This window comes from Rhineura floridana, chromosome 16, assembly GCF_030035675.1.
Source record: "Rhineura floridana isolate rRhiFlo1 chromosome 16, rRhiFlo1.hap2, whole genome shotgun sequence".
NCBI classification, from domain to species: Eukaryota; Metazoa; Chordata; class Lepidosauria; order Squamata; family Rhineuridae; genus Rhineura; species Rhineura floridana.
In genome coordinates this window covers 30477102-30491367 of record NC_084495.1, presented here as the reverse complement: position 1 = coordinate 30491367, position 14266 = coordinate 30477102, and the positions used below count along the sequence as shown (strand labels likewise).

Below are 14266 nucleotides of genomic sequence, written 5' to 3'. Positions count from 1 at the left end.
CAAAGACACTGTTAGGGTTGTTTGCTAACTCATGATGCTTCAGAAAATAGTTCAGGACAAGGTGTTGCAGAGTAAATGAATCCAGCATATGAGGACAGGCCCAATTCTTCACAATGTAATAATAATAATAGTAATAAACTTTATTTCTACCCCGCCCTTTTTCCAATAGGACTCAGAGCGGCTTACAACTAAAAACAACACCATTAAAACATACAGAAGTATACAATTAAAAAAGAATTAAATTATGAGAAAAATTAAAACCATAAAACATACGTTAAAAACAGCGGACAATTTAAAATAATAAAATATTAAAATATTTAAAATAATAAAATCATATAATATAGTCACCAATCCTGTGACACTTAATCCTGGTCGTTCTCTATCCCAAATGCCCGTTGAAATAAAACAATGTTTACTTGTCGCCGGAAGGACAGCAAGGAGGGAGCTAATCGCACCTCACTCGGAAAGGAGTTCCACAGCCTAGGGGCGGCCACCGAAAAGGCCCTGTTTCGTGTCCGCGTCATATGTACTTACGAAGGTGTGGGGAGCACAAGAAGGGCCTCACCTGAAGATCTCAAATCCCGGACAGATTTAGAATCATGTGAGTCTGTGGGAGGTATGCTAAGACATGGTATGAGCATGGTGGTGTCACAAATATATGGGTTCCTGTTTTCTTCAGCTAAATGTTGGAGAATAGACATTCTTTGTGAAGGGGGTTTGCAGGATGATTGCTGCCCCACTCGGGTGTGCTTTACACTTATTACCACTAATTACACAACACCATCAAGGTACATAATGCCTTGCAGTGCTACATGAGACCAGTTCCTGCTCCAAGGGGATTATAGTATAAATATCAGCCATATGGGAGACAAAGGAGCAGCCTGTTGAATCATTACTCTTTCCTTCCCCCCATACATATTTATGTGTGTTTTGGTTCTCAGCTGTGATCTTAAAACTGATAGCCTTCACTTAAATTAATAGTCTGAGGCGCAATGAATTGTCACCTCTGTGGAAACATGAAAAATTAATGTATTTTTAAAATATCGTCTCCCACTTTTGCCCATGAGTGATGATCTGGATTAGATATATTTTATTGTAAAATGAGTAAGGAAGCAGAGGAGGAAGTGGCTTGACACTTTTACATTGAACGGCTTTCTCACAGTACAATGGTTTTGCAAAAATAAGGAAATGCCCTCCAAAAGGAAAACAATATAAGATGCTGAGAGGGGAATTTCCTTGAGCCAAGTCTTCACCTGTGATGTCACCTTGATCCTTTCTACATATTCTAGTTTATGCCTTAACCCTAGGTTATTGCAGAAAATGTTCTCGGGCTGAGTAGGGAAAAGTCGGAAGCTGGGAAGAAACACGCCTTTTAAATATTACCATCTCTTGATGGAGTTGCTGAATAATCTAGCAAGGGGGATTCAGTTCTTCATCAGATGTCTGTCAGGGACAATCAGAAACTTCAGAGTCTTGAGCTGGGTCTTAATAGGGTGAGCTGCTACAGTGGGTGTATACCTGAGCCTCTGCCCCCTTTTTAGGTGTTGAAATGGGGGTGTACAATATCAGTCCTTATGCTTGGCAGTCAGTAGGAAGTTTCCGGGATAGGCCAAGACAAGGCATAAATAGTAGGAGCCTGACTAACTGTTCTTTCCTGGTCAACAGAGCAGCACCCTCTGCTCACTGGATTTTAGACTCCAGCGCTCAGTCCTCCACTTACCTACGATCCCTGTACTCTGTAAATTGATTGTGCAGAGTCTGTTTTGGGAATTGGAAAGCGTCTTATCTCACCAAAGAGGGAACTTTGCTCCACAATCTGGCCTGCTCAGTGCAATCCATAGTGTGCTGCAAGTAGAGCAAATCAGTCCAACTGGCTCAAAGAAATGAGCCAATGGCAAGAGGACAGCAGTGTTTCTCACATTTCTTAAATTGGGGGTATTTCTCTGTTAAGCTTTGTCCTGTCTTCCATAACTACGAAATGCATTGCACCCTTGAACCTTCAGTGTTTGTTGGACCACAGATGTTAGCGCTATAAACGGCAAAAGATGAAACTAGCCAACTCTGTATTTTCTGTTTGCTGCTCTTTTCACATGCTACCTGTATTAATACCATAGGCAAGCAGTTCAGCGTTTGGATCTGTTTTCACTTCGTAATAATGGAGAGAATGGAATTGGTACTTTGCTGAGTATAAACATATAATGAATAATACCAGACAGGCAGAAATAGATGGCAGCTGTTGCCATTCTGATTGATATTCGTGTGTGTGCGTGTCCTTCTTCCTGTGTGTTGAGTCTTCACCTGGCATGGTGTAGGGATAACAGGTAAGGAAAACATCCATTAGAACCGTTCGTTTTGATTTCTCCCACTAAAAAAAAAAAAGGCAGATTCTCACAAACACCTCTGATGTTAGGTTAAGCTCTTTGTGGACAAAGTGCTCTGTTGTGGACAAAGTGCAGACTTGTTGACAGCTGTGATGGGTTAATGTACATAAGGAAAATTGCATTAAAAGAGTGCTACTTTCATTGTTTTGTGACTTCTCTGAGTAGAATGTGACGATTGGCCTCCCAAGCTTTCAAGGGATACAAAGGAATTCCTATGGAGGGGGGATGAAATGTCATAACTAAGAGTCTGCAGCAGTTCTTTCATCTAAACTAAGTATGTGGAATTTAAATAGTCTGACCTTTTAGCATGTCGTTTGTTCAACTCTAGGCATAATCTCTGCATTAGAAATGGGAGGGTAGTTTCCTAGTCATGCTGACAAAAGATTCAGAATACATGTCTGAAGTATTCTTGCCAGAAAGAGGACAATGGCAACAGGCATTTTGGAACATATAAGTAGGTCTTTGCAAGTTCTCGGTTCTGTTTTTGTGTCTTTTGGCTTGTAGTAAAGAATTCAGATGGCTGCTTTGCCTCAGCTTTGGAAGGTAAGAAATTGGCACTATCTTCACATGGGTTCCACAAAAATAACAAATATATCACCTGAAAAAACATTGTTAACAAAATAAATCCAATTGTATAGAACAGGGATTCCCAAAATGTGTCCCGTGGACAACTGGGGGTCCATGTGCTTTATTCAGGTGGCCTGTAGCATGTCTGTAAAAAAAAATAAAATTAAAATCATACGGCATCTAGCACAGCACAGTACAATGGCTACAACAGGTAGAAAAATCATTAGGTGGTCCGCCAAGATCCTCAGCACATTACAAGTGGTTCATGGGGGGGAAGTTTGTGAACCACTGGTATAGAAATTGTGGGGAGGAGAATGTTTAAAGTTCAGCTATTTACCTTATATAAAGTATGGGGAAGCTTTGGCCCTCCAGATGTTGATGAACTACAACTCCCAACAGCCCTAGCAAGCATGGCCAATGGCCAGGGATGATGGGAGTTGTAGTTCAGCAACATCTGGAGTGCCAAAAGTGCCCACACCTGTGTTGCTATGTCCTTCCAAGACTTCCCGTTCCTGATGATTGATCACATGACAATGAGATCATTTTCTATCGGCACAGTGATGCTGTCACTAATTGCACCACTGCATTGGCAGGCTTTTACAAAATTAAATCTTGTTTTAAGAGGGTTTTTGTGAGCATTTTTTAGAATTCCAGCAGTTGCATTATCTGATCATGCATCTGTGCACGCGTGTGCACATATGCATAATAAATCAGTCTTCTGCCACTAACCCACCTTCTTGTTTACATTTATTTGTGATATTTCGAAAACATCACTTTTAGTAGGCTCTGGAGGCAAGCTACATCTCATAGCTTTTGTTAAAGTGACCCTTTCTGAGCTTATAACAGAAGTTTTATAAATGAGGCGTTCCATAAAACTCTACAAGAGTAAGTTGCCTGCAAAGCTGTCAAATCCATTTTTCTAACAAGAGCTTCGTATTTCTGTACGTGTGTGTTGTTTTCTCTGTAAGTCAGCATTATATTGTCAATTTGTGGTGATGAATGTGCAATTAACACAGGGTTTACAGAAGGGAGAGGAATCATTCTCTCTCAACATTTTTTAAGAGAGATGGGGAGATAGTAGAGTGGCTTGTTTGCATATCACAGTAAGCGGTGGTTAATAGTTTACTGTGAACAAGAAGACAGTTTTCAGTTTGCTCCTCCCATTGTATGAGTGGAAGTAATAATGTGCTTTGTTGGCTTGGTGTTACATCTAAACAGGGGCCATGTTTTGGTTACCTCCAGACCATGATCTGAAGCTGAGAACAAACCTTAGCTTGAGACCATTGTTTGTTGATAGCAAAACAAGCCATGATCCCTGATTTGGACATAGCCAAGGAGCGGAGCAAAGTGGGAGTGGCCTGCTCATTCACAATAAATCGTTAACCATGTGTTGTGTGAACACTCCTGCTTTGAGCTAGAGTCTCCCTGGTTTAACCCGTTGGTCACTTCACCTCCGCTCCAAAGGTTTCCCGCCTGAAGCTGATACTTTTAAAAGAGACAATGTCACATAGTTTTTTTGTACGGTGTGTTCATCAGCTCACTCTTCCTGGTTTTCATGAAGTCAGCCATAAAGTTCATAGCACTTCATGTCTTTTATTTGCATTCAACTCCCCTCCTGCAACAGCAACCCCCAAATCCCAAGCTGTGTTCAGTGTGCAATTGTAGGTAGCAAGAAATAACTCACATGCACTTATTCACAATGCACCCAAAGTAACGCTGCAATAAAGAAACTTTTTAACTTATTTGCAAAGTCAAGATTGCTATTGTAATGTGAGTTGTTAAAATACTGGTTTCTAGGCTACTGGCTCTACTTGACATTGGCCAAGATGATGGTGTCTATGGGTGACAGTGGAAAAGACCTTTTAAGTAAACAGGGGGAGTAGCCTTTACTTCTTGCTTTAGAATTTGCAGATATCAGTCAGTATGAGTTTTCCTGGGACATGCATGCATTTGCTGCTCAACTTGATTAAAGCCCCACCTAAGCCAATAGCAAGGCTCCTGTTGATTTCAATGGGGCTAGAATGTCACAATAATGAGCTGTCAGAAGGCTGCAAAATAATCCACCATAAGGTCATGCAGCATTGACTTTCCAAGAGCAATCAAGGTTAGAACTGTTTCTTTTCCATAGATACAAGTGTGCCTATTTCAGGCCAAGATCCAAGAATGCTCTGTTCTTCAGAGCCCCATGCCAAAAACTCTGTGTTAGAGACAGCAAGGGTTGGCAGAAATCTTGGACACAATAGGGGTCTTTGCTTCCAGTACTTTGGGATCCAGGATATTAAATTATTCATCCCCAGCTTTTTAGAGGAAGTGTAGCCCTCAAACTAATATAAACTGGAGATTAAAACTGTGAAGAAAATGTTGGACCTAGGAGCCTTGTTCTGATCTAACAGGGCTCATCTTGGTTGGGCTTTTATGTTTTTACAGTAGACCATGATAAGATGTTGGAATGTTTGAGGTCATGCTGAAGAAGCGGGCAATTCTTCCCTTCTCAAGCCCATAGGAATGGCCTATAGAAATGGCCCATGTTCCAATGTGCGTGTTGAGAGCATGGAAGGCAAACCTGGGCAAACTGAGATGGACTGGTATTGGATTTCTTACACCAACATTGTATTCCCTCAGCCACCCTTATTTCACAATTCCCCAAGCCTGCTATGTGGATGTATGGAGGATTGAGGCACACAGCATGCACACAGAGAGATGTGACTTGTAGGTCTTGGGTGAATCATCACATCAAAGTTCCATCCAGTGCTCTGTATCTTTGGTGTTCCCTTGTGATCAGTGAGTCAAAGACCACTAGAAATTAGAAAAGAGACTCTCTACAAATCCCATTTGGGGGGTGTGTGTGTGTACATATATGTATAAACCTATCCTCACTGGAGGATATCCACTATTTGCCACACTTGTGCCATTACAAGAAATTAATGTAGTCTAAGAAATTACTGTAAAGGGTGCCAGAGGACTTTGAAATTAATGGACTATAAAAGAAAGTGACATTAAATGATACTACTAGCATTAGTGGAGAGGTAAAGTGAGGCAGTGGTGATGGGAAAGCATTGAGTTGAAGATTGATCTTGATTTACAGCCAGAAATGAAAGAATTGTGCTTTGGAGCTAGAGAAAATAGAAGAAGCAACAAAAAAGAAGAAGGAGGGAGGGAAGCACTTCTCTCTTCAGCTGTCAAGTTAATAACACTTGTCAGTAAATGAAATGTGAAAGTTACAACCAAACAATATGCCCACTGTGGCTGCTGTTAAGTCTTTGGATGACTAATTAAGAGGCATCTTTCCTAGGAAGACGGTATGGCGAGCACACAGTGTTGTCTGGGTCTTTTCAGCTATGTTTGTCAAATGCAAATTTTGCTGCACAAGATTCTGTTTAGTAATCAAGGTGTAGCAATTCCTGGTGGATCTGTTTTAGGGCATGGCGTTGGTCAGCCTGTGAATCGTATGTCTGTCCTGAGTTAGAGCGGATCTTCTTGCCTTTTCTTCTTCTTCCTCTTAGTGCCTGGTTGAAGCTGAGGTGGGGAGAACCATCTACGCTGTCTTGAGCTCACTGGAGGAAAGGCAGGATATAAATGTCATAAATAAATGCAATTTTATATTCATTAACTTACTGGATAAGAGGAGTTGGCAGACTTTTTATCCAAATAAAGGTATTTTTCAACTGTTTGATTTTTTTTTCTTGTGGACTATCTCAACTTCCTTCTCATTTTACATACTTTTTGAGTTACACAAAACACTTAAGAAAAGCTGATAGTTCTGCACAATTTATGGTATATAGCTGTTATAGGGATAGCTGACATGTAGTAGGTGAGTTGTAACCAAAACTGTGTTCTGATCTCAGCAAAGATTGGTTGTTCTAGTTTGAAGTTAAAGGTGAGTCTTGACGGCAACTTGACCCGGTCGTTGTCATTCTTCTCACCCCACCCCGCCTGGGTTCTGTGGAAGCCCTTTATATTCTGTATCAGAAGTCTGTGGAAAAGATGTCACCTCTACTCAATTTGCATTTCTTCCAAGTACACCAGCGCAATGAATATGTTTGCATCTGTTGGAATCTTTGCAATATATACATTTTGCCTGATTATGCTGGGATGCATTCTGTGAATGGGATTACTCAGTAGGCAGAGCTTCAAGGTGTTGAGTCTCCTCTTTCAGAGGGAGGAGTCATCTCACTCTCCAGAATGTTCTCTGCCTGAGGGGGTTAGGTCAGGGTTTTTTGGTCTCCTCAGAAATCTTGGAGTTTTTTTCAGCTTGTTTGTCCAAATTGTGAGTTTGTTTGTGTGTGTGTGTGTGTGTGTGTGGTTGGTGCTATTTATTTGCTTTCCTTCCTGGGTTTTCTCCTTCTCAAAAAAAAAATAAAAAATACAACAGCCTGGTTCTTATTTTATAACTTGCCACTATTGGCTTTGCATATACTGTATATTCTGCAACAACTTGCTTCTTTTCTGCCCATGTGCCATGTAGCCTCGAGGCTTTTCCAACTGGGATTGCATGCTGAGCGCTGCCTTCTTGTAGATGTTACGCAAGGCAGGATGTGAATTAGACTGAAGGAAGTGACACAGCCTACGGTCATAATTTAAGAAGGCATCTATCATTAACAGTTTTGAGAGATGCAGTGTTCTGCATAGTTACAAGCTCATGTGGGAAGGGAGGGTGGTGATCATCCTCTCAGATACCGAAGAAAATGTTTTCAGCACAGTCAGCCTGCCTGCTGTGGGCTTTCCAAATGTAGGCTTCATCTTGCTGTCACATCAGTCCAGATTGAAGTGATGCTGATAGGCAGGTTGTGATCCTGAAAGGCAGATCTGATTAGGCGTTTCTTGTTAAGAGGGAGGGGAGAAAAAGTCTTTTGTTATTTAGCGTAGTACGCATACATAAAGCAATGCAAAAAGGCAACAACACTACAGTGGCTGATAAGGGATGAAAAAGAAAAGATGGCTGAGTTTTCAAACATATTTGTATGTTGTTTGGATTGCTGTATGGTTAGGCAAAGATTGAACAATATGTCAAGTGGAGACCTGCGAGAAATTGGGATAAGGGGAGAGAGAGTGGCAGAGGAGAGAACTTTGACAGTCCCTTTGCAAAATGAACCAACCCATGAGCCAGCCCCAGACAGAGCCCTAACCTAACCCACACTATTTTTAAAGGGTAGATATCCCTCTCTTTCTTGCTCATATCCACCTTGGCGTAATTGTGCCCAGTCATAAAATGCCTCATGACTCAGAGGAATTTCTTTCCCTGTGTTATTTCTGCAGAGGTGATCTTGGATCTGAAACCTGCAGGTGGTTGAAGTGTAACTGCTCCTTTTCTTAATGTTGTGGTGCCTTTTTGTTGTTGTTGGACAAGTTAAAGGATGTTTTTTTCTACAGCCTGCTTGCATGAAAAGTTGCCAGTTTGCTCCACTTTAGAAATGACTCTTTCAGAAAAAAGATAAATGTTGAGAAATGCATGGTTTGCACCAAAGCATCAGAGTGATAGAGATTAGAGGATGGGTCTGCTCCTGCTCTTTCAAACAACAGTATTTCACTCCAGCAAAAACTTCAGTGATAAAGTTATTCTCTTTGTTACTATTCACACTGCTAGCACAGTGGGGAGATTTTTTTAAAAAAATTATCACACTGCTATACTGCCCCTCAACTAAGTCCCCTGGGCAGCGAACAAATTTATAAATCAATATAATCCATACTTTAAAAATGGTATCCACTAACAATAAAAATCAGCACAAGGCCAACCTACAAGCTAGCACAAAAATACTGAATATTTCACAAATGTGTGATCTCTCTCCGGTTTACTTTGATGTGTCCTACTTAAAGTATTTTATTGCTGCTGTAACCGATTACTTTTGTGCAAGTACACCCTCTGTCTTGGAATGCATTCTTCCAGAAGGGTTGTAGCATCAAAACTGCTTAGAGATATTTTAAATGTTATGCAATATTTAAATACATTTAAATAAATAAATTCTAAAAACAGGGCCCAAGAAATTCTGCTGAAGTATGTTGCAGTGTTCATAGTGCAGGCAGCTGCAACACCCTTGTACAAAAATTTTGTTGGCCCAGTTTGTGTGTAACGCCAAGTCAAACCACGGTTAAATATTAATAAGCAAGTGTGGGTACACAGAAGAAAACCATGGCCTCTCCGTCCCTCCCCCAGTCTTCCTGCTGCTGCAGCACTTCCCAAGGCTAACCCATGGTTTGGCTTAATGTTGTCTGTCAGTCCAGGCTAGTGATTTGTCTTTATAAAAATACCTAAATACCTTTCAATTTGGTAATTAATAGGGTGTGCATCTCTCCCATATTGCTTCTGTTCTTCCAATACATGTCACTATAATGTGAGATAAGCCTTGGATAAGCAATGCCTAGAAAGCCCTTTTTTCTGTCTAGAGCAGCCCTCCAGTTATTAAAATGACTGATAGAGAGAGGTGGTTTCTGATCTTTTTCTAAATATATTCTGGAACCATAGCAGGAAACACTGTCCCTAGAAACAGAGTATTCTGGGAATATCTCTCCCTCAAATCCCTATCTGTAAAATATGACTAATGTGCAGGGTAACAATGCTTTTCCCTTGGGACAAAAGCAGTGGCATCAGATTTGCCTGTAAGGAGATTACAATATTGCATTGGACTTTCTCATCACTTGAAGTCCTTTCGTGTCACATGCAGATACTGTGAGCAAAGCAACAGTGTCTGTACAATTTCAGAATAGCATAGCTTTCACTAGCCTGGCGTTCGCCCAACGTTTTGGGACCACACCTCCCATCAGCCCCAGCCAGCATGGCCTTGCTGGTCAGAGCTAATGGGAACTGTAGTCTAAAACACCTTGAGGGCACCAGGTTGGAGGAAGCTGCTATAGGTGAACAGGCTACTGTTTTCCAAATGGCAGCTTAACATGACATTCATGCAACCACTGATAAGACCACTCTCTGCCCACTGCAATGTAGTGGGGAAGGGGGAACGTACCCACCAGCTCTAGGGAAACACAAGAATGACAATATTCTTCTCCCAGGATGAAAAGAATTATTTTACCACTTCCTTGTTTCTCCAGGATTTCTAATCTGGAACAGAAGTGCAGATTGTCTCCACTTGATGTAGTAAAAATGATTGTCCCATAATCTATTGCACTCTTTTACTTGACATGTGGTGAAGCCCTCCTCGCCACAACCAAGTTAGCCCAGAGTGAGCAAGCCCAATCTAGGGTGGTGTGGTCACATCTATGGCCTCAAACTGGCATACAAAGAAATTATATCCACACTGATCAGTTTTAAAAATGAGAGCCTGCATTCATCCTATGAAGTAGTCAGATGTGGAACCTAACACTCCCTGTGACAATAACTGCTGCAAAGGGCATTTAGTTCTCAGACCTTTTAGGCTGAATAAAGCTGGTACAACTAAATTGATAGATTGGGGAATAAGGTTATGTTTGTATTGTGTAATGTAACACATTCCTTTTTGTTTTGCATAACTAGTGTGTTAAACATTCTGCCTGCCCCTCCCCCATGGCCAAGCTTGTTTGAAGATAACTTGATAAAGACTTAACAAAGCATTTTGAATTGCTGTGCAAATTATAGTAATGAAAGAGGCTAGATGCCACCTTCCCATCCTTCCACATAACCTGAAGAATACAGTCTCCTCTTTATAAACTGATGGGTGGTCTTTAGAAAATTTCCAAAGGAACTATCTCCCTCTTAATAAACGCATAAGTTTAATGCCCTTAACTCAAAGCAGCAGCATTTATAAATGATTTAATCCGGTTGGCACCTAGGTAATGGTTATTAAAATGGAGGGCCACAGATAATTGCATTTTGAAGAGATTAGTAAGCCATTTCAAGTGGCCGTGAGAGAACCATTGTCTTCTACTTTAATAATCTTTAGCGCCTATAGAAAATAACTTTTTCTCTAATGATGATTTCTGGTTTCCAAAACTGGTTTGTTACCGAGGTCCATTTTTTAAATAAGTTCTGTGCTCTGCTTACACTTTTTAATTTTTTAAAAAAGTATTCCCCCGCCCAAAAGTATTCCCCTGCCAAAAAAGTAACAGATTGACCAGCATGGATTACAAATGTCTAACGTAATTTAAGTCTGTAGTTGTCAGTTGCTGTTTTTGTGCAGGCTGAAACATCTGTGGTTAGGTAGCTTGAAAGATTATAGTCTGTTTAGATAGCTGAGACTGTTTTGTTTTCCTTGGTTTAGAAAGTATGCAGATTATTTCAAATGTTTTCCTGGAAGGAATGTAAAATAATTGAGCTGTCTCAGTATGAACTAAATACCCCTTGTTGGCTATGCTTTGCCACCTTTAGTCCATTCAAACCTGCTATTGTTTAGATTTTAAAAATTCTATAGAATAGGTGGTTGGTTGTTTTTTTTCCTAGGAACAGACAGCATGCTGCCATCATGAAAACAGCACCAGTTTGTACTCTCTTTATTTATATTTATATTCTGCTCACAAAACAGATAACGGTCAATATTTGTGAGAAAAAATATTATATGCAGGGCTTTATAGCATAAGAAACAAAGACCCTGCCCTCAGTCAGCTTACAGTGTTTAAGAGCTGATAGCATAGAGGGTGAGAGTGAGAGGAGTAAGTTGAATGGGAGACACAAGAGTAAAACTAGAATGAATGTGAAAAATGCAGTAGCACACACCTAGACTTCGTTGCAATAGGCATGTAGTGGGGATGGAAAAGGTGGGTTTCAGGGAGGGATTTGAACAAGGGCAAATGAAGCTTTGCCTTACCTCCTGGATATTTGGGGTAAGCCTGAATTGATTTGGCTGAATTTTTATTTATTTCTTTGCACTAATTTCACTAATATTCTTTGCAGGTTCAGAATTCCCTCTCAGGTTAATAAAACATTTTTTGTCTTGCAGCTACAGGGATCCATTAAGAGAAAGCTGGATGGTGACAGTTCCCCAGCCTCCAACACCATGCCTGATGGCATTTTTCCAAGTGACAATAAGAGACTCTGCCTTGATGATGTCACTCTTTCCATGGGACAAGGGGCCAATCCTGCTTCATGCGCAGATATGCAGCACTCTCCATACTCCACCAATCACAGTACATCCTCTATGGGAGTGGCAGGGCATGGAATGCTGCTTGAAAACAATCACATGAATGGTAGCAGTATAGGCTCTCCGTTTTCAGTCCCGCCTAACACTGAAGTAGGGCAGAAGGGGCCCATTGGTGGCCATTATGAGGAGAAAGGGAGCAGCATGCACTCTGTGGACCAGGAGCTGCAAGATCTGTTAGAAGAGCTGACAAAAATGCCTGACCCTTCTCCCAATGAATTGGACCTTGAGAAGATCTTGGGAAGCAAACCTGAGGAGCCCCTTGGTAGTCTCAACCACCCACAGGCATCCATGAACAGCACTCCAAAGTCCTCTCCACAGACCCCACACTTGGACAACCATGTACCCAACAAAGACTTTTCTCCAGGCTGCAATCCTGCAAGTGGTGGGTCACCCCAAATGAGACCCTCATCAGCTGGAGCAAACTATCCAGTTCCATCCCAAAATAAGACTATTGCTTCACCCATTTCTTCAGCTGCGTCAAACAAGAGCCAAGCTCAGTCTATGCTCCCAGTACCTTTACCCAACATGACTAGTGCTAATTGGCATGCACAGCAGCTCAAGCAATTGGCAGCAAGCAAGCAAGTCCCAACTACTAAGCACCAAGCTCCTAGCTGGCCTACCATATCCTCACAAGGCCTCTCCCCTCCTTACCGACAAGGATCTTCCCCTCACCATCAACCGTTCAGTCCTCAGAATGTCATGGTGTCTGGCATGAGCTCTAACAGCTTGCCAGGAAGCAACATACAAAGTCCTCAGAACTCCTTGCTCTCAAGCATAACGTCCAATAGCAATCCATCCAGTGGTCCATCTCCTCCTTTTGGTTCTGAGAAGCTTTCCAGCCCAGTTCTCAACCAGCAGCCTTTCAGCCCTCCAAATCCCATCCTTTCCAACCTATCTGGCACCAGCATTCCAACCAATAGCATCAAAAGTCCACAGAACAACTTGGTGTCTACAAATACCAGACCCTCCCCACCCTACAGGCCAGAGAAACTTTCAAGCCCTGCTCTGCATCAGCAGCCCTTTAGCCCTCAAAGTACTTTAATTCCGAACATCGTTCCCACCAGCAACCCAACCAACATGCAGAGCTCTCTCTTCAAATCTATGTCGGCCACACAGCCCAAAAACATGAACATTATTATGCAACAGTCCTCCAACGGCATGCAGCCAGGCTTGGTGAATGAAGGTCCTGTGGCCCAAGACCAGTTTTCTTTCAATAACACCAAGCCCCTGTCCCATTTCAACTCTGAGCCCACAACTCCTCAGAAGATGTCTCCTATGGCTTCAGGCTCTGGGCAGCAATCACTCATTCACTATCTCCAGCAGCAGCAGCAACAAGCTGCAACTTCACAGCAATCCCAGCAAATTAACAACAGCCAATTCATCCAGCAGCAGCTGCGACATCTGATGCAACCCCCTCGGATTCAGCAGCACGTGCAGCCGTCTTCATTGCCATCACAAGCTCGACAGGTAAAAAACGGCTTCTGCTGCTTTGTGTTCTTCAGTCATATGCCTTGTGCCCTTTACTATATGCTGTGGACCTGTTTGTACAAACGTTTTTCTACCCTGTGCTATGTAGGAGCCTGCTGTCCTGGACTCCTTTGGGAGGAAGGCTGAGATACAAATTGAGTTGTTGTTGTTGTTGCTGCTATTTCCCACTGCATCCACCCTGCAAGGGTGCCCAGCCTCAGGATGGGATTAGTGGCTGGAGAAGAGGGGTGTGTGTGACAAGTGACAGGGTCTTTTTGGCAGGACGTGTCTGTGTTGTTTCTAGTTTGTGAATCTTTTATTTCTGAGCCCATTTTATTTAAGCTACTCAAGGTGATGTACCAGAAAAAAGCTATTACTATTACTTGCTTGATACCCAAAGGTCCCTAAGCGACTTACACAATGTTAAAACAAAAACAAATATAGCACGCTATAAAAATATAACAATGAAAAACAACAGAACAATAGCAGTGGCACCCCCATGCAGCCACAGGAAGGTTTGGCAGCATATTAAAGCAATTTTTTAAAAAAGATTAAAATGCAAAGGTCTAAAAACAGCACACATTGCAGAAAAGCAATAGCAGGGCTGGTCCAGAGCTCTCAGACAGTGAGGCATCTAGGGCTGAAGTCCAGGGCCTCACTCCCCAGTGACCACCCAGTAACCAGTGATGGGAGCAGCAGCAGATGGGCTCTGCATCAGCACTTAGGCTGGCATCAGCATGGCAAAAGCTACTGGGACTGATGTTAGTTACCGCAGCAATCCTTTCTTCT

The 14266-nt window shown here is 42.0% G+C and overlaps 1 protein-coding gene across 2 annotated transcripts in view; it reads left to right on the top strand.

The window, feature by feature from the left end:
- Positions 1-14266, top strand: part of MAMLD1 (mastermind like domain containing 1) — a 113014-nt gene that overhangs the window by 41093 nt on the left and 57655 nt on the right. For both annotated transcript variants that reach the window (XM_061598483.1, XM_061598482.1), the window contains exon 2: positions 11810-13477. In XM_061598483.1, the coding sequence (XP_061454467.1) occupies positions 11867-13477 (1611 nt within the window). In that variant the 5' untranslated portion in view covers positions 11810-11866. The remainder of the gene's footprint in view (positions 1-11809; positions 13478-14266) is intronic.